Below are 22,135 nucleotides of genomic sequence, written 5' to 3'. Positions count from 1 at the left end.
ATTCAAATCATTAGCGTGAGAACTGTACGTTGACCTGTTCCTAACTGCTGATAGACAAATGCACACACACACACACACACACACACACAAAGAAACAAACAACCGCTGGCTGGGGGCCATTTCAGAGGGACTTCTAAAGCTTCAGCAAGAATTGATAAAACATCCTACCTCACACATATGACCTTCTCATTTCTGACCCCTATCCAACCCTCTGAGTTGTTATTGATTCTTTGGACCATTTGGAGTCTTAATTGTCCCTGGAGTTGATATTAAGTATCTGCACCAGCAGGTCTTATCAGTTGTTGATGCTTTTATTTCTTCTGCTTATTCAGGGACCGTGCCAATCCAGCTGTGAAACATTTTGTACATCTCCTTTATTATATCCAAGTTCGTTGTATATTTAGTTTTACTATTCTCTGATGCAAACTTTGAATATCTGTTTACAAAATAGTTTGTTCTTCTCCCATTAAGATATGGAATCCAAATTCCTTTCCTCTTTATTATAGATTAGTCTTGCTGACTCTCTGCTAAAGAATAAGATGTAATGGAACACGAAAGAAACTGGTAGAGTGCTTGCCTAGCATTCGGGAAGAGCTCAGTACCATTCCCAGCACTGCAGAGACTAGCTGTGATGGCATGAACTTATAACCTAAAAGGTGGATAATCCTCAGCTACATAGAAAGTTTGATGTCAGCCTATGACATGAGACTCTATCTCCAATAGATAGATAGATAGATAGATAGATAGATAGATAGATAGATAGATAGATATTTTGTAAAAAAAAAAAAGAAAGAGAAGAAAGGAAGAAAGAAAGAGAAAGAAAGAAAGAAAGAAAGAAAGAAAGAAAGAAAGAAAGAAAGAAAGAAAGAAAGAAAGAAAGAAATTTGTAAAAAAAAAAAGAAATTAAATGGACTTGGTGACTTTTAAGGTCAATACACTGATGCAAAAAAGAACAGCCTCTTCTTATTTCTCTCCCACCTCTCAAGAAACTGGCTATTCAACTTTGTTCATCAACTACCATTCTGCTAAGAAGTTTTACACACAAAGGGGCCATGCATAGGTGTTCTAGCCAATAAGCATCAATGAGTAGGAATGTAAGAAGGGGAGCCCAGTAACTATCTCACTATAACTACATGAAAGACTATGAGCAATAACCGCAGAACTAAGCCTAATGACCACATCTAGAATCAGAATATGCAAAAGTCAAATCATTCGTATTGCTATGAGCACCTAATTGGGGCATGGGGGTGGGGGGCAGCTATACAACCACAAATTAGTAGAATGTGGAAAAGTTGACTCTCCACAGATTAAGTCCTACCTAACAGGATGAATTTTTCCCAGTTTTATTTGCCAATATGATGGATCTTAAAAATTATTAAGTTAGAATTCCTTAAAGCCAAGCATATAAACATTAATTCTTTTAATTGCTCACACTTGTCAAATTTGGCTATCTCTTAACTGGCATGGCCCTGAAGGCCTTCCAGTTTGTAGCGCTTATCTCCTGGGATGATTTATGAGCTAAGACCATCGTCCAAATGGCATGTTCTGAGCAGAAGGTTATTAAATCTATTGTTAAATATACATTCATTTTAAGAAGCAAAAAAATGGGGTGCTCCTACAATCTGTATTTGTGAAGAAACTAATAGATAATGTAGAGGAGAGAAGTCTAATATAAACTTCAAATCTCAAAACATCTGGGACAGAGACATAGTTAAAAAGGAATATAATACCAAACTGTGATCATCTGAGAGGAACACACTGATAATCTAATTTCCTTTGAGCACCTCAGATAAATAAATATCAGGCTAAAAGTTCACATTTCATTAATCATCTCTTAAGGGTAGTTAGGGAGTATGAAATGACAAAGAAAATCGCCGAATATATGGTACATTTTTACCAATATCCTACAGGTAATATTACTCGCATTCAGTCTTATACAGAATGCTTTTGCAAACAAAATTTCAGGACAAGATTGTAATTTGTGTAGATGTTTAATGTGGTTTTTGCAAAGTTTTTTTTTCAAGAGTTAGAGACGAGAACCAAGACATGTTTTGTCACAGTAGAATGAGAAGGAGTTAATAAGGGAGCTGGCTTAGAATCATCTGTCAAAGAAGAGGAACCCGAGGGAAAGAAATTACTTTTGACTCAAGCCAAGCAGTAAAGTAAATCCTCTATTTTTTAAGCAAACTGATGAAGTGACAATTCTGAGAACCAATCCCTAAATATGTACCTTCAGGGATGACCGCCCAATTAATTTCATTCTTGCTGACATTTCCCATTGCCTTAGAAACTTCTTAATGCATATTAGTGCAGCTAAAATGGATTCCATGAGAAAAAAAAAGATGATAAAGGGTATTTATCTCCCAGCCCCACAAAGAAGCAAAATGTTATTTCAGGGCTTTTTGGAACAAGAATCATGATGTGCTGTTCAAAGTAAACCAGTACAGAGGAGCTACTCCAGCATCCTCCTCACTCGATTAACTCATGAATTTTCAGAACTAAAAGATGCAAATTAAAGTCCATGGGTTTCACGAAGCTAAAATTCCCTGCAATGTCTGAAACAGACCAGACAGACGTTTCCTTTAAAAAAAAATTGACAGCCATGGAAACAGGACCTTAAACTTCTTAACATTCTTTTCTCTGAAATAGACATATACTCTGATAAAGAAAGAATTACTCTAATTTTTATTCTTAAATAATGCTTCGGAATACATGGTCTTCAGCTTATGGCTATTTGGGGAGGATAGGAGGTGTGGTCTTGCTGGCGGAAGTATATCATTAGGGGCCAGCTTTGAGGTTTCATAAGACTTATACCATTTCAAGTTAGCTCTCTCTGATTCCCATTTGCTTAAGATGTGAACTTTCATTTCTGCTTCAGCAAATAGACCTGCTACTTGTGGCCAGGCTGCCCTGTCACAGTGGACCCTTATCCCTCTGTAACCATAAGCCCAAAATAAACTCCCCCTTCTATAAGTAACCTTGGTCATAGTGTTCTAGCACAGCAATAGAAAAACACAATTAAAACAATTAGGTATTTTACATAAAGATGATTCAACTTACATAAATAGATGTACAGGTTACATGCAAAGACTGCACCTTTTTGCATAAAGCACTTAAGCATCCTCACATTTTGTTATCTTCCAGATGTCCCAGAATCAATGCCTCATGAATATAGAGAAATTCATGGCATTTATTTTCATTGACAGGGGTGTGGGTGGAACTATACAAATTAATGTCACCAAGAATTTCCCCAAGGTATGAATGAAATGTTGTTAAGACTTGTTAAGACCTAGCTGACTCCACACGGAAGGCTTTACCCTCTCTGAAGAGTGGATAGGGGTGAGGGGAAGTAGGGGTAGTGAGAGGAGGGGAGGGAGGAGGAACTGGTTGGTATGTAAAATGAATAAAAAACTTTTAAAAAAAAAAGAATAGCTAAGACCATCAGAATCTGTCAGCTCATCAGTATTTTAGGATAATAATAAAGATGACCCATTTAGGAATTTTTCTACTGGCAACCTAAACCTTGCTACATGACCAAATAAATAACATTTTGAAATTGAAAAATAAAGCTGGCACCATTTCCATATAGAGATGGCTCAGCTAGCAAAGTGCTTGCTTTATAAGTATGAGTATTTAAGTTTGGATTTCCAATATCCAATTAAAAAGCCAGACATGGTGGCACACATCTACAAACCCAGTAGTGTAGAGTTAGGAGGATATCTGGGTGTGCTATCCAGCTTTTATAGCTGCATCAATGAGCCCCAGGTTCAGTAAAATACTCTGGAGAGAGAGAGAGAGAGAGAGAGAGAGAGAGAGAGAGAGAGAGAGAGAGAGAGAGAGAGGAGAGAGGAGAGAGGAGAGAGGAGAGAGAGAGAGAGATGGATGGACAGGAGACAGGGTGGGAAGCTATGCATGAAGATACCCATCATTTGATTCTGGACTACATACATACAGGTACACCTACAAACACTTGCATCTCTCTCTCTCTCTCTCTCTCTCTCTCTCTCTCTCTCTCTCTCTCTCTCTCTCACACACACACACACACACACACACACACACAGAATTTTAAAGTTGGAACTAAGGGTCCCTTCTGCATAGCATTCAACCTCTCCTAACCAGATCTCCCACACCCTGCCCTAAGAGTCCTACTGTCCCGTCCCACCCGTGTCTTCTCTTCAATCTGCCGGATCTATTTTAGTTCCCATACCAAGTGTCCTGACTTTGTCTGGCCACCAATGTCTGTGTAGTAACCAACTTCTATACTTCCTACAGGACCTGTCCTATGTTCCATCACCCACAGATCTCTTCTACACAACATCTACACTCCACTCACCCAGATCTCCCACATTCTTCTACAGGGTCTAGTCTGGTGGGTCTCCCTGATCTTCCCATCCACACATGTTCCCCAACCCACCAGAACTACCCTTGAATCCCATATCTAGTGTCTGAATTTAGCCTGGCTTCAACTGCCTGCATCACAAATGATGCCTAAGCTCCTGCCATGGCCCTCTCTACCTGTCCCATAACCCATTGGCCCCTTCCATGCTCCACTAAACCTTTCAATACAGACAAGTCTACTCCTGACTCAAAGTTTGAACCAGGACATACATCTTTGCATACCAGACCAGTACCCTCTGTCTACCTGACATCATTCTGTACCTGACATCATTCTGTCCAAGCCATTACCAACATCTAGAAGCAAACCACCCACACATCCTACCTTCTACCTCAACCTGCTCAGTCCATAACAGACTCAAAATTAAAAAACCAGTCCACATTTCTAGATATCATTGCAAAAGTGCCAACAATATGAAAAATCAAGCCAGTATCTTCTCCTCAAACTATACCAGTCTTATAGAAATTCTTGACATTGAGAATTACCTAGATGAACCCCAAAACATAGAGTTTAAAAGAACAATCATAGCCTTCATCAAAAAATTCAAGAAATTGAAAGAAGGTAAAAAAAAAACAGCTCACTGATACTAAGGAGAAAGAATTGAAGAAGAATAAACACTTGAGCGATGCCCTAGAAAACACAAAGAGAAGGTTAATGGAAGTGATGAAGAAAATCTAGAATTTGAGACTGGAATTCAATCAGAAGATAGAAACATTGCAGATGACTCAAGATAAAGCAGTAATGAGACTTAAGAACTCAGTAACTCAACTAGGAAACTCATTGGGAAGCCTTACAGGTAGAATGAAACAAACAGATGACAGAATATCAGGACTTGAAGATAGAGTAGAAGATCTAGACCAGTTAGACCAAATAAGCAAGGAATATTTAGAAAATTAAAACACAAGAAAGGAACATACATGAAATGTGGTACACCATAAAAAAACAAACCTTAAAATTATAGGCCAAAATAACAGGGAAGTTTCCCATGTCAATGGCATTGAACATAATTCAACAAGATCATAGAAGAAAATTTCCTAAGACTAAGGAAAGACACACCCATAGGATACAAGGAACACACAGAGTGCCAAGTAGACAATACCTGAAAAGAAAATATTCAAAGCATGGCATAGTTAAAACACTAACTATACAAAACAAAGAAATTGTATTGAAAGCTACAAGAGAACAAATACAAGTTACATATGAAGAAAACCCCATCAGAATAACAGCCAATTTCTCAATGGAAATTTTGAAAGCCAGAAGAATGTGGAGAAATATGTTTCAAGTGCTAAAACATGATGGCAGCCAGCCTAAACTAATATGCCCAGCAAAATTATCCACCATAACTGAAAGAGAATGAAACATGTTCCAGGATATAAATAACCTTAAATTTTTATAGCAAATAAAACATACCTAAAGAAAATACAGAAAGCAATATTTTAGGTTGAAGAAAGGAATGAGCATAATAGAGACTGTGGACCAAAATAAAAAGCCATAATTATTAAAATACAAAGTACCACTGAGAACACAGAGAATATCAAAAATCAACAATATAATGACTGCAATTAATACATGTATTTCAACAATAACTTTAAATATCAATGGCCTCCATTCTGCAATTGAAAAACAGAGACTGACTGAATGGAAAAAGAAACAAAATCCATCTACTTCCTGTCTACAAGAAACACACCTTAATTTTAAAAAGATGAACAAAAATGCTCTAATAAAATGGAACCCAGGAAGCAATAAGACATCATTATCTTAATATCTGCCAAAAAGACTTCAAACTAAAAGTAATTCAAAGAGATTTTTTAAAAAGACAGTTCATTCTAAGGGAAACAGTTAACCAAGAAAACATTGCTATCCTAAATATATATGTACCAAACTCAGGGGTGTACAATTTCATTAAAATTATCTACTACTGGAATTAAAGATATACATAAACATCAATCCATTAATAGTAGGTGATTTCAACACCCTAATTTGAACAATAGGTAGGTCATCTGAAGAAAAATAAACAGGGAAACTTCAGAACTAATTGGTATCATACATCAAAATAAGTAGAGTCTTTATCCCTTCTTCATCGAGAAAACTTTGTAAAAGATGGAGAAATCAGAACCAATCAAAATGCAGAGTTGTGGAACCCAATCACAATGTATACATCTATGACATGCTTCCTACACCTGAAGCTCAGGGAACGCTGCAGAAGAGGGGACAGAAAGATTATGGGAACGAGGGGATTGGATAGTTTGCTCTAAGACTGTGCCTCCTAGTAATATCAGAAGCTAAAATCTCATCAACACAACTGCCTAAACATGATCTGAACCAGGACAACACCAAACATGCCAAGGTGAAAGAGGAAAAGACCATGAGGCCTCAACCTGCACAAATAACTATAGGCAGCTAAGGAATACTAACAGTTTTAGGCAGAAATAGTCTTTCCCAGAGGAGAGCACACCAATTGGTTATTCAATACCAAATGGTCAGCCCTGAAAACATCCATAAAAGAAATATACAAAGTGAGTGGGTTATATTAAAGAATATAGATGTATATTCATATATATGTATGTATGTAACAATAATTCATGGAAAAGAGAGCACAAATTTTAAAGAGAACAAGGGCAGGTATATGGTAGGGCTTGGAGTGGGAAAATGATGTAATTACATCATAATTTCAAATATAAAAAAGTAATTTTTTCAAAAAGTTTGAACAGTTATTAATTAGATTTAAAAGGTCAGGATGACTTGCCTAGACCTATGACTATGCTACTACATGAAGATGGTCATAGAGATATTGAAAATTCTTTGCTGAAGTCATCAGCTTTGAGTCATCATATTTTACAGCCTTAAATCTAGAATGCTTATGAATAATTTAGATTGAGAATGAAATGGGATAGACAAGCTGAAAAATAGTATGAGAAGAGCTGAGAGCCAAGGAGAATGGAGCAGTTGATTATAGATTATCATCTGCCATTAGCAAGGAGTTGTAAAACCAGCTGTCATTTTCCTTTGTACTTTTGACTAAAGTCAGGAATACATAAAGGACTGGTTAAGCTTTAGGCTTCTTCCTTAATGTTAACAACTGAAAAATCAATTGTGCATGTGTATTCCATGGAAGTCTGACAGACAGAGTCAAGACTGGGCATATAAGAACATCAAAAGGAGATGGTGATATCCACAGCTTGAAAGAAGAAAGGATACAAGGGTCTAGTGTTTCTGGAAGCCAGAAGAAAGAAAGGTGCTGAACAGGATAGTAACAAAGAGTCCAAGATGGTATAAAGAATCCCACCAACATCATGGAAACTAGACTCTTGACAAATTTTAAAAACTAGTCCACTGACTCAGCTTTTGGGGGGGATTATAGCACAAATAAAGCTGAAAATTCCTTTCCAAAGGAATCAAGCAAAAGAAAAAAAACTGGACACAATAGTCAACAAGCATCCAATTTAGGTCTCTGACAATTGATCAAAAATGAGCAATAAACTGAAAAACAATCTATCTGAAGAGACTGCTAGAACTGGAGAATAAATAGAGCAGTTAGATGGGCATCTTCCTGGAACTGCCCCTGACCCTTCCTACGGGTGCAATAGAAAATTCACTTTCTCCAAGAAAGGGCCAGCTGAAAACGCAGCTCTCTCAACTAAAATATGGCAAGCTTGATAAAAAACGAAGAAGGAGAATCCAGTCAGAAATTTCAAAGAGGAAATCCTGAAACTGGAAGATGAACAATGGTGCGAACAATACTAGGTCTGGTGTGCGGGAGACCACAGAAAGCCCATTGGAATGCAAACCCCCAAGGAAGCCAGAGAGGTGTCTGACTTTGAAAGCACTTGAACTACTCAAAGGCTGGAACACTAGGTCTGCCCTGCCTCTTGTCTACACATGAGCTTGTATACATTGGGATAATCACCAATAAGTGAATCTAAAAAATAAAATAAAATAAAAGACTGTAACCTGGACACTGGAATCTACAGTCACATATGTCCAGAGAGACACATTCTGCAATATCTACAGCAAATGTACAGGAAAAATCTCAGAAAAGTAAATTATCACCCAAACTTGATACATTATATTATCTAAAATGTCCTTTTTCAACAACAACAAAAAAATATACTACAGGAAAGAAAAATGGGAAGAGGATGCAGCATTAGAAAATTACTCTGAGTTAATCCAGATAATAGATTTAGGAAGGATTTGAAAGTGGCCATTATAATGTGATTCAAAGAATTAAGCTATATTCAAAGAATTAATAGTAAGATGGTAACAATGACTACAAATAAATAATAGAAATAGAAAATGACTTTTAAAATAAACTGCAGTTGAGAGCATAAAAATAGAAATTATCTGATCTAAAGAACATTTTTAAAGCACTGAAAAAGTGAACTATAGGAAAAGTTTTGTAAAATAAGGATGTAGTATCTATGACTTCCAGAACTGACATGATGAAATCAATTAAGAATTGTAAAGCATATACTGGGGAGATGGTCAATGGGTAAGAGCACTTCGTATTAAAGATGCACGGCCCGAATTCCGATCCCTAGCACCAACATGAAAGTCAGGCCACACATGCCAGCAACCCACCCTTGGGGAGGAGCAAACAGGTGGACCCCAGAAGCTTACCGGCTAGCCAGCCCAACTGAAAAAGAAATAGTGGTAAATTCAATGAAAGGCATGTCTCAAAAACTACGGTGGGCAATGGTAGAGGAAGCTCTTTGATGTCCTTCTCTGGTCTCCTTAGGAACATGCATAAGCACAAATGCTACACACACACACACACACACACACACACACACACACACACACAGCATATAAATACACACATAAGTTTAAAAGCACCTCTTATAATAATGTAAACACACAGCAATTGTCAGCTGCCTTCACCATCATCAACACTATTAAGCTCAACAATGTTTTCTTTTCGAAAGGAAGATGCAGTGGCTAGCTTAACATGGGTTTAAAAGTTTTTAAGGATATTTTCTTATCTGCTGATAGGAAAAAGATAAATAATTCATAGCTGTTACTGGACCAAAATGATAGTTTTCAGTTCTCTGACATGGACCACCTCAGTGAGTGAGCATCTTTTAGTTCAGTTTCTCAACCTTCCTATTGTTGTAACCCTATAATACAGTGACCCCCAGCCAGAACTCTATTCCTTTGCTACTTCATAAGTGTAATTTTGCTACTATTATTAATCATAATGTAAATATCTGTGTTTTCTGATAGTCTTAGGTGACCCCTGTGAAAGAGTCATTAGACCCCTGGGGGTTGTGACCCACAGGTTGAGAACCACTATTCTAGTTGCTTCTTAATTATACAAATTCTTCTACATATCTAATCATACTAAAGTATTTGTTCTTCAATCTCTTCAAATGTTTCTACCTGCATGTGAAAATACAGAGAAATGTATGTAGAAATATTATCTATATATGTATGTATAACTACAGCTAGAAATAGCTTCAGTGCTTGTATCCTAATGAGAATTCTTCTGATATGTGTTGATGCTGAGACTGGGAGATCTGTAATAGATGAAAGATCTGTACCACATAATATTAGAAAAGAGAGCTGGAAATCTATGACATAGATTTTGCTAAAACAAAATAACTGTCAAGCTGGCTACTCTGAGTTGAGAAGAATTACAGAGTTTAATCTAAAGAGAGTCCAACTTTCCACCAAGGTATTTATCGATTTCATTTTTTTTTAATACTCACTCTGTTTTGGGAACAGCTTTTCTTAGCCAGAAGAAATCAGACTGTGCTAAATATTTGCGGGTTTGCAGCACATTGCCAAAGTAGTCCGATTCAGAAAATTTCATCTGCATAAAACAAACCACATCATTATTGTTCGAAATGCAGATAAGAGACGATTTAAAAATAGACTTCATCCCACCAAGGAGCAAGGAGAAGAAAAGCTATGGCCCTCCGAACATCACTCAGCCATAACTCAGGGTTCACAAAGCCATGAAATTTAATCTCAGTAATTTTCTCTTAACATAAAAAGCTCAAAAATCAATATGGTCATTTCTGGATCAAGGGAAGAAAGCAAGAGAAGCTTAGGTTGTTTACTGTGTTCCGTTTACTTTATAATTGAAAATTCCACTTTACCCTTTGCTAAACATATCATCTTAGAGCTGAAATTTCTTGGCTCACGAGTTCTTGATCCTTTCTAAAATGTGTGCTTTATTTATTTGTCACATGAGAGTCTTCTAATCACATTCTGGGTATTCATCTGAAACCTCATTTAGCTTATAGATGATGATTTAGTCAAATGCTAAAATCCAATTTACTGTAATTGGCATTTGTTCATAAAGGAAAAATGGAAGTAATTCACAGACCTATTTTCCACGCTGAGTACAATGGAGTCACCTAAATAATTTAATTATTAACAAGATTTATCTATTAACATGAAAAAAGGCTCTAATTGCTAAAAACCAAAATTACAGAGGCAAATCACAGATTATAGACTGCATGGAACTACAGGAAATTGAGGACTCACAACAATGTTGTCTGCTAAGACAATGGGTTCTCTAGTTCCTTTTTTCTGGGAAGCGAGTAATAAACAATTTCAGTTCTCCGGCATTGCATTCGATGCTAGTGCTGCTTCACCCACGTATTACAGTGACATTTGCATTACAGTCAAAGCAAGAGTTTGTAGTGGTCTTGAAAACTTCGCTTCTGAAATCTCTTACTGGCATAAGTTGAAAAGTCAAAGAGATATGTAATTCCATTAATAAGAAAAACATATGTGAGTAAGTAAACAACCAAGAGTAAATCCTTTTTTAAAAGTTCTCATTATTTTTTTTACTGGGCTATTATAATTGCACAGAAGAGTAGGATTCGCTGGCATTATCTTACATGCATATAAGGTATTTTGATTTTATTTTCTCATCCTACCACCTATACTTAAGTCTCTCCCCTCCCCACTTTTCCTTCTATGTTTTATCTTCCCACAAATAAGAGAAAGCATGTCAGGGTTGGCTTTCCAAATCCTTAACATGATGCTCTCTAGACCTTTTTACTAATACACTGTCCTTCTACTGTATACCTATTGTGCAGTGCTAGGGATTCTAAGAGAAGGCTGAATTTCACAGAAAGAACATTGATGTGCAAATGTATATTTTAATTTTTTCAAAAATTGCAGAATTTAAATATTTTACCATATATATATATATATATATACATACATACATACATCCACTACTTCCTCCCTTCAGCTCACTCAACCACTTTGATATATTTTCCATCTTCCTCCCAACCTCATTTATTCTTTTTTTAACCCACTAAATTCAATAACTGCTGCCCATATGTATGTGTGTATGTATGTGTGTGGTCATCAGTTGGGAGCCTCATCTTTAAATGGACTCAATGCTGACTAAACGCCAGCACAACTCTAATTCTTTAAAAAGACTGAGAAGAAAGCATTCTAAAGTTACTCAATTTCAAACAAAAACTTAACTGAATTTAAAACCCAAATGTAATTTCTTAGTAGCTATTAGTCTTTTGATAACTTTAAACCATATTCTTTATTATGTTTTGCATGTATTGTGTGTGTGCCTGGGAGTGTGTAGGTATATGTGTGCACCACATGTATGCAGGTCCCACAAAGGCAGCAGAGGGTTTCAGAACCCTTGGGACTGGAGTTACAGGTAGTTACAATTCACCCAGTGTGGGTGCTGGGAACCAAACCAGGTCCTCTGCAAGAACAGCAAATGCTCTTGACTGCTGAATCAAAACCATAGTCTTTTCTAAAGCAAAAGAAAAATGCAGCCAGTGAACATGTATGAAACTCACAAGCACTGCATTATAAACATAAATGTACGTATTCAATATGAAGGTTAGCACTTTAATAAGGAAAATGGTTGTTGGCCAATATCTAGTCACATTTAGCTGATCCCAAACATTGTGTCTTAGAATAAAATAAATCTTAATGAATCATGCTAACAATATTCTATTCTCAGAGTGAGAGGCAAAACTATTAAGCCAGGGATAAAACACACTGAGAAAAATGGGAATGAAAATATGGATTACTGACAACAATGTCATTCTACTTAGCCAAAAAAAAAAATTGAAAGCAGTGGCTTTAAATTGTCCCTTCTTAAAACTACTTAGGCAGGGGAGACAGGGTTGATAAAGAAAGCACAGCATGGTTGCATAATTGGAAGCAATACAGAAGGCTAAATGAATGTTCTGTGTGCATGAATATGAAATTGTCTCAAAACCAAGGTGAATAATGCAAGTCATACGTATAAGAGAATTTAAAGTTTTCATGGGAAAATACCAGGAGGTGAGAAGGTTGTGGGAGGAGATGGGGAATTGAAATATATTGCATCATGATTGAAATGTATTTCATGTAAAAATTAAATTAAAAATGTATACTAAAAACACTTCTCTCAGTCTTTTGTCTAAGATCATGTGCATAATATACAAAATAATATTACATATTGTTTATGCACACACTTATGTAGTAAAAGCTTACATAAATAAAACTAAAGTCAAGATAATGTTTATATTTTGAAAGAGCTAGACACAAAAAAAGGAAATTAAATCAGAAAACATGATACAGAGAGCTTAAAATGCACCTATTTTTGCTTAAACATTTGTGTATACCAGACAGTGAAACACACCTGCCATCCATATACCTAGGATGCTAAAGCCGAAGGGTTACTTGAGCCTAGAACTATGAGGACAACCAGGGCAACACAACAGGAGTATCCCCATCTCTCTAAAATAATAATAAAGTAAGATATGTGTATACATGTATAAAGTTAGTTTGGTATTATCTGTTGAAGATTAATCCTTAGCCTATTTTACATACTGTACCAATGTTAGAAATGTTTCATAATAGAAACACTAGAATTGGTTCTATTGTGAGATAGACTTTCTTTTAGCCTAAAACAAGATTAGAAAACATGTTTTAGAAGGTAATTTTAGCTAACAATCTTAAGGCATCTCTGGGCCATAGGGATATATCTGAGCCAACAGGAAATATCTTTTGTAAACATATAAGAATATGATTATAACTATTATAATTAGTAGAAAATTCAAATGTGTTCATTTCAGAATACTAAGAAGCCCTGCAAAAGAATATCCTTAACAAATATTATCTATTTTTGTCATATCAATCGAGTCAGTTTTTTTTCATTAGATGAGCTTGCTAACGTCAGTATTTTTCAGTTACATATACAAAGCCAAAGGTGACATCTAAATTAGTTCAGAGACTTGAGAGAGAAAACCATTCCCTAACTTCCTGAAAAAGATGGCAGGCAAACTGAGTGAGTGGCTGCAAACACCTGTAGTCGCAGCATTCCAATAGGAGGATTGGGACTTGTAAGTCACATAATTTATATAGTGAGACCCCCACCCCCGGAAATGGAAAGAAGGGTTCAAGTTTAAACATACAGTAAGCAAAACTACTATACCCATGAAAGGGAGCAAATGACCAAATGGAGTAGAACTCAAGGTGACAACAAGTCACCACCATAACTTGTCTACCTTTAAAATAATAACTTTGTACTGTTTTAGTTCCTAAACTAAGAATATTTATCACTTCCTAAACAGGCTCAATTGATCTATTCCACTAATTTAATAGAACCACAAGTAATGGAGTTATTTTCATATACATAAAATATATATGATATATAATTCATAAGAACACATCAGGTGTTTTTTTTTTCATTTGAGACAAGTGTTTGAGTGTAGATAGTGGACCATCATTAGTATTGTCACCCAATGGGCATAAACTAGAGAGTGTAGAATAAGATAAGGCTACACAGTCTAAAAAATTTGGCTTCTCATTTAGTGTTACTTTCTTTGGCCCTAATAGGAAAACTCAAAGATTCAATAGAGAGAGAGAGCAACAAAGAGGAGAAGGTAACAATTGGTACTTGTGTGGAAGCAGTAATCGAGTCCTAATGCACCCTTCTTGGTACAATACTACATAGCTGCTAAAACAACATTGATAAACATTTATTTGAGACGGTGACAACACAGAAGGCTAAATGTCAAGGAAAGTAAAACCTTATGCGCTGACATGAATGACGGCTGCAGAGAAATGGGAAGAAACAACATCTCTAACAGAAGTATTATGTTGAAGTGCCAATATTGTGGGTGCTTTTTGTTCCTTCCTCTGTCTCCAAAATGTTCTGCCCTCTGATACTTTGATAATTTAATATCTTTCAAAAACCGTATTTATGAGAAAAGCTTGAACTCCAGCAACAATTGGGAAAGTTTGGTTTCTTGTACAGACGGAAGCAAAAATGAATGTACACATATACTTTAACAATTTTTAAAGCTCTACAAGGGACAGATCAGGTCAAACACCTTTTGTCCTTTCAATTACTAAAAGAAATCTAGGTCAAGTTGATAATGACTTTCAATAAATTCCATTTTGACCTTTCAATTGAGTGACCTTTGTGGAGATAGTTTGGGTTCTCATGCCATTTTGTTGGAACAGCTGCTTGGATTACAAAATTCATGGATCCTAGATTTCTTTTCTTGGGGATGCTACCCTAGATGTAAAGGACCAATTGCCACAGAATAAGTGGAAGAATAAAGTTATCACTGCCTTTCCCTCCTCTACTCAACTTAGGTGAAGGATGTACAAAGCAGATACAACAAGGAAATGTGTTCAGCTTCTTTGTAGAAGTAAGGCTATGTTTATAAGATACTGCATATGCCAAGAGCAGTAGAGAGCTCCCACTTAACTCAAATCCTTTTTAAGGATGCTCAGAGATATGTCCAAATATCTGTAAGATTTTATGTTAGGTACCCAAAGAGATTTCTGTATGCTTAATGAAATCCACAATTTGAATGTCCATTTTCCCTTATTTAAATAATAGAGCAATACACAAGAGACATGAGCTTAGATGAATGAGAAGTCGTGCACACACGCATACACACACAGTGAGAATTTGCATATCTATACACATATATACAGGGTATGCTCAAAATGTTTAACCATCCACACATATAAAATACCATAGAAATTCCCCTCAAGTAGCCATGTAATGGTGACCAAGAACCTCAATCAACACACCATAACCACATGCCCTACCTCTATGCTAGGGTGAGAGAACAGTACTCAGCCTGCTCTGGCCAGTAGAATACTCCAGATGGAATCTACTATGTGAGAGATAAGGTAAGGAGAGGAGGAGAGGGAAGGGAAGGGAAGAAGAGGGTAGGGAAAGGGAAGGAAGAGAAGAGGAACAGAGTGGAGGGAAGAGGAGAGAAGAGGAGAGGAGAGGCAAGACGAGACTAGACGAGACAGAGGAGGAGACACCCTAGATCGAGCAGACAAAAGCCTGGAGTTCTTAATTTCCAGTTTACTTCAACTTTCTTTTTCTCCCACCTCCCAACCTATTTCCTCTGCCTGAAATACCCAGTGTAAGTTTTTTTGCTCTTTTCAAATCTTGTAAAAAAACCCACTTTTCAGTCTATTTCTGTTAAGCATCAATGAAGTAGAACGTATACTTTATATGGCTAATTTGAACACTGATTGACACTCACTTCCCCTCTTAGCCTAACCGCCAGGCTTTCCTGCATACTGATGCCATGTCAAATTAACGGTAGTTCATTTTTTACTGCTTTTAAGAAAGACTACAGGAAAACAGTTGTTCGGAAATGCATTGCACAGTATCTCAATTTAACGTGTTATTCTCAGAGGGAAATAATAGTCTCTGATTCTTTTCCACATTTGCCTCTCAATTCTTTTCATTTCTTCTTAGCTCCATATGAGCTCAACTATAGCTTGCACCCTTTCTCCTTGACCTCCATCTGACCCATCTCCTAGTCGCTCTTCTCTTCCCTTTTGTGCCTGATGAATCAGATCTTTACCGGGGTCAAACTGAGCAAGCTGCTTTTCATTTCCAACAACCTCTTCCACTCAGAGCTTGCACTAGTGTAAACTGCTCATAGGCTCTCTAGTAGTCCTTATCTACACGTTTATTAAAATTGAAAACACGGTACCATTGTGTATTCATGGTAGTTCAGTCATTTTTCTGTTAACCTCCGTGGCATGGTTTACAATCGCATCATGCCTTAGCATCTTTTCTGGTTGGGCTTTATTTGTTTTTCTCCATCAGTTTCTGAACACAAATGGGTTTTTACTTTGTGTATTTTGATTTTTTTTCACATTGGCTTTTTAAACTGTTTGAAATGCTTAGGGATAATTTCAATCTGTTCTGGCAATAAGTCAGATGAAAACCATTTCTTCACAAGAGTGCTTTAAAAGCTTGGTACCTGGTGGCTGCAATTGAGCCCACGGAGAAATGTATCCTGTTTGATATCTGTTTTATTTTCACAAAAGATAACTGCATTCTGTGAAGCCTGAAGTCTGGGACTCTCAATATGGACAGCAGCAGACTGCCAACAAAACCTGATCAACTAAGTATTTCAAGCAAGCTCTGGATGCTACCTGATTGGATTATGGCTTGGGACAGTTCCATCTATATAACCTTTTAAATCAATTTGAGGGACCTGGATACTACATGCATTAATCCATCATGACTTTGGCTTTTCCAGACCAGAAAAAAACCACCACTGTCATAAGTACAAATTGAAGATGTCATAGCTAATGCTTATGTTTGTGTTTATGTGCCAGTGCAGGCTTTGAACATGTTATTTGATCCTTATGACAATCCTGGATGGGAGAGATTACTATCCTTCATTTTGCAGATAATGAAATTGAGGCACAGAAAGATACATAGTCTGTCTCGAGTCCCACAGTAGTAATAGAAAGCATGGGAATTTCACTTTAAACATTGCTGGGTTCATGCTCATAACCGTTACCCTCCCATATCCTGATTTAGGATATTACCAACCACACAGAATTAAGTAACCAATCGCGTACTTTGTACCCCAGGGATGGTATTTTTAGTAGCAGCAGTTCTCATTTTGACCCACAGAAATATCTTTTCAAAATGTTAGCCATATGGGTGTTTGACCTACATGTTTGTATGTGCATCATGTGTGTGGTCATGCCAAAGGAAGCCAGAGGAGCGTGTCAAATCTCTTGGAATTGAGTTACAGAATTTTGTGAGCTACCACGTGGGTGAGGGACTAGAAACCAATCCTCTGAAAGAGCAGCCAGTACTCTTAACCACCGAGTCATCTTTCCAGCCCTCATAACATTACTTTTTATAGGGATCCTACTAGGTGTCAGACATTGAGCTATGTAGGTGCTTTTAAATTCACACAATCACATCTTCTCAGATCCCTCCTGTCAAAGCTCAGGGAACCCCATGAAAGAGGAGGCAGAAAGAGTATAAGATGGGGCAAGCGGCACCAAGAGAACAAGGACCTCTAAATCAATATCATCAGTGAAGGGGTACTAGCCCACTCATGTGGCTCTGGAAGGCTTTGCTCTTCTCCCCCATTCCCTATACCTTCCTAAAACCCATTAGACTACATTCCTAAAGCTAGCCACCAAAGTCTGTTCCCTTATTTGGCCACTTCTTCCTCCTGAGGCTGACTACTAATTTCCAGCAATCAGAAGACCCTTTGGCTCACCTAATTAACGTTTCCAATTAAAATTAAACACCTCATTCTAACACGGAGTTTACAAACTGCCATTTGTCCATGTGTCACATCTGTCTCCAGAGGCAGTCCTTTGTACCTCTCGGACAAATGCCCCTTCCCTTTCTCCCTCATCTCCTATTTACTTTAACACTGCATCCCAGCTCATTTTAACAGAGACCTTCCCTTCTTCTCCTCTTAAAATTTACACTTGCAAGGTCATTTGCTGCCATTTTGCTGCCTGAGTCAGAAAGCAGCCACTTTAACTTTTCTTCCACACTTAATAAAGGATCTCACTGTGAAAACAGGTGTTTGGTTGTGGTCTGTGCCTAATCCGGAGCCCGGGAAGAAGCCCCCACAGTTTGCGGGTCTCTTTCAAACAAAGCTCATGTGAACTCAAAGAGACTGAAGAAGCAGGAACAGGGACCACACAGACCTGCACCAGGTCCCATGTGCTCATATTAAGGCTTCCAGTTTAGTGTTTTTGTGGGATTCCTGGGTGTGTGGATGAGTGGCTCTCTGATTATTGTGTCTTCTCTTAGGTTCTTTTACTTCTGTTAATTTATCTTGTCCAACTCTGATGTAATAGTTTTGTTTTATGTTATCTTTTAAAAATTAAGGAATAAAAATATATGTCTCCATAAAATTGATTAAATAAATAAAGGAACTTCTGGGGGTCAAAAAAATGAAGTCATGAATGAATGAAAACTTACCAATTGGAGTAAACTACGGAACTGTCATTTATACCTGCTGGGACCGGGGAGATCAGGTTTTTCTAATGGAGAGACACTGGGTATATCAATCACTCCAGGGAAGATCCATGCTCAGGAGTAGTTGACCAACATATAATGGACACTGCAGTTTTTTGTGTCTATGCTTTTATTTGGTTATAGTATTGTGCTTTTAGTTTTGCTTTGAACTTTTTTTTTCTTTATGGGTGCTGTTTTATTTTGTTTCTTGGTTTTTGGAGCATATTGGGTTTCTTTTTGTTTGGTTTTTTTGAGAAAGAACTTAAAGTTGGATGGGAGGGAGATGGTATGGACAGACTTAGGGGAGGGGAAGAATATGATCAAATATATTTAAATTTAAAAATTACATACATTTAAAAAATACCCAAATAGCTAACGGGAACATAAGTAAAGTCTGTCCAAGGTTAAATGATGTTAACCTCTAGAAAACATTCTGTCCCTCAATAAACACCCCCCACCAAGTCTCCCAAATGGACTCCTCTGTTCTACCAGCACAGCTTCCTGATGAGATAGATGTCCCTGAGATCCCCTTTGTTATGATCTGTCCTGTCACCTGGTTACCCTGCCTCTTAAGAGACAAGCCCCACCCACTCTCCCCTTCAGCTGAGGCAAAGGGATCTTCTGCCTCTTCCAGCCTGTACTCTCTCTCTTTTCCTATCCCTCTTCTGAAGAGATGGCTGCTGCCTCTTTCTCCCTCCCCCTCCCTCTACCTCTCTCTTCCTCTTTCTCTTCCTCTCCCTCTTCCCCTTCCCTTCCACAACCCACTAAATACACTTTATACCCAAACTCTCTCTGAATGGCATATCTGTCTGTCTCTCACCTGCCCCAGTCTCGCACCTGCCAAAGGGACCCACCAACGCCTTGGGTCACCCACCACTCCCTCCCAGGCCTCTGGCCCAGTGGTCTCCCACCCACTGCTGCCCCACTTGGGACACCCACTACTTTAGAGAATAACACCCTTCTTTGACAGAAGAAGTGCTTTCTGATCCCCGACTCTAGCCCTGGATCCAATACTCTATGTGGCACTGAAAAAATCAACCAAATTCTTTCACTCTTTACATTCTTTGCTCCAAGATCCTCATAAATTCATTGACTTTATAGGATCAGGAAAGACAGAGATAACAACATAATGTATATTTGTGTTTCAACAAATATACATTATATACAATGTATGTTGAAGTGTTTCAACATTTCATTATCATAATAATAAAATGTTTAGAATTGGGACTGGAGAGATGACTCCGTGGTGAAGAGCACTGGTTGTTCTTCCAGAGGACCTGGGTTCAATTCCCAGCACTCACATGGCAGCTCACAACTGTAACTCCAGTTCTAGGGGATCTGACACCGTCATATAGACATATATGCAGGCAAAACACCAATGCACATAAAAATAAAGTAAAAATAAAGTTTTAAAAAATATTCAGAACCATTAAAACAGTATAGAAGATAAACTGTTAAGATGATAGCACAACTATTTTCTTCCAGAGCAGGATCATCAGTTTGGGGGAGACCATATTTTGAAGACAAATGTAGAAAGACATTGTGCCACATGGAGGCACAATGTTTTTATTACCTAGAAAATAATTTAGGATCATGAACACCAAAAAATATTGCATCAGGCTGTTTCATGCATTCTATTGTGGTGGTTTGAAAGAAAATGGTCCCCAAAGGCAGTGGCATTATTAGAAGGTTTGGCCTTGTTGGAATAGGTATGATCTTGGAGGAAGTGTGTCACTGTGGGGGCAGACTTTGAGGTCTCAGTGTGACAACCAGTAGGTCTCCTGTGCCTGCAAGATGGCTATTTCTCCAGCACCATGCCTGCCTGTGTGCCACCATAGTGGACTGAGCATCTGAACTGTAAGCGAGTAACCACAATTAAATGCTTTCTTTATAAGACTTGCCATGGTCATAGAGTCTCTTCACAGCAATGAAAACCCTAAGACATCTATTATCCTCAAGTCACTGAGATTTTCAAAAGCTCTCCAAATATTTATATATTACAAAGATTTTTTTAAAAGAGAAGTAAGCATTTATTTCCATGTTTCTCAAATTAAGCTGGGTGAGTATGTTTATAACTTCTACACTTGCTTCCATTTTGACATGCAATAAGTGGTATGAAATACTCGTTCTTTTCTCTTTTTTATTCAAAGTTTATTAAATTATAAAAGTTTCCATTTCCGCCCCTCCTCCCAACACCCTCCCACTCCCCCCACTCCCTCTCCTCCTTCCTCTCCATCCCAAAGAGTAGTCAGGGTTTCCTGCCCTGTGGGAAGTTCAAGTTCCTCCTCCCTCCCTCCGAATGTGGCCGGATTCTCGGAATGTGGCTGGCCCAGAGTCTTTCTGAAAAGCCATTGACAATGACACTGGGACTTGTTTCCTCTGCATATACTGAAATACTCGTTCTTTTACAGCTATTTTAACTACTGACATCTAATGGATACAAACAGAATGTGAGGTGACTTTCTTCCAGACTAGCTCTGAGACATGATAAATGCTATTTCCATCTGAGCATAAAGTTAATATCAAAACTGTTCAAAAGCATCAGATCACTCCTAGGGGAAAATGTGAGTAGAAAGTATTTAATTTAGTCAGCACAAGTAACACCATCTTGATGACTGAAATAAAGAAATTTTTAAATTCAGACTTTATCTCACATGTAAAGGATCTTATAAAATTCTGATAGTCAATCACAAAGCTAGCACTATTTACAGATAGGCCAAATGCCAAACCACAGGTTCATCAAAGAACTAGACCTATGAGCCATAGTTATGAAAAGCATGTCAAGACTATGTTTAAAGGAAGTCCGTGCTGGAGCTGGAGAGATGACTCAGGGGTTAAGAACACTAAGCTGCTCTTCTAGACAACCTGGGTTTGATTTTCAACACCCACATTGGGCGGCTCATAACCATCTGTAACTCCAGTTCGAGGGGATACAATGCCGTCTTCTGGTCTCTGTGGCCAGACACACATGCAGACGAAACACCCATACACATAAAAAACATATATTTAAAAAAAAACAAGAATTTTCAGTGAATTGTGAAAGCAGGGCTTTTCTGTCAAGGAGAAAAGGTCTTCTGAACTATTTATCGGAACGGAAATAGCAGTAGTCATCATTAGAAAGGGCTATAATGAAAAATATGGATCTCAAAACACTAGAATAAAAAAGAATTATTACCATTCCTCATCAGTAGCTTACTACCAATATACATTCCAATGCACAATAAATTATAGAGTCATACATATATGCACTTAATTTGCCAAAGCAGTCATAAAGTTTAATGAAGTTAACTCTCAACAGGCAGATTTATGTCTATCCATTTAATATGGATGAAGAAAATGACAAACATTTAACAACAAGCGTGACGCAATCACCATTAGAACACACCCGCTAATTGTAAAACACTCAATTTGGTGAATTATTTCCATTTGCTTTACGATGTCCACTCAGCTTTCTGACACTTCCTGTATTTGGAATCTGCATTAAA

At 37.5% G+C, this 22,135-nt stretch overlaps 1 protein-coding gene across 1 annotated transcript in view; it reads right to left on the bottom strand.

Annotated features, from left to right (window-relative positions):
* Phex (phosphate regulating endopeptidase X-linked) overlaps positions 1-22,135 on the bottom strand; it is a 201,294-nt gene that overhangs the window by 51,819 nt on the left and 127,340 nt on the right. Inside the window, exon 14 of the mRNA XM_048440730.3 lies at positions 10,102-10,205. Within this exon, the coding sequence (XP_048296687.1) occupies positions 10,102-10,205 (104 nt within the window). The remainder of the gene's footprint in view (positions 1-10,101; positions 10,206-22,135) is intronic.

The sequence above is a fragment of the Myodes glareolus genome, chromosome X (assembly GCF_982192425.1).
Source record: "Myodes glareolus chromosome X, mMyoGla1.1, whole genome shotgun sequence".
NCBI classification, from domain to species: domain Eukaryota; kingdom Metazoa; phylum Chordata; class Mammalia; order Rodentia; family Cricetidae; genus Myodes; species Myodes glareolus.
This window is presented reverse-complemented; position numbering and strand designations above follow the sequence as displayed.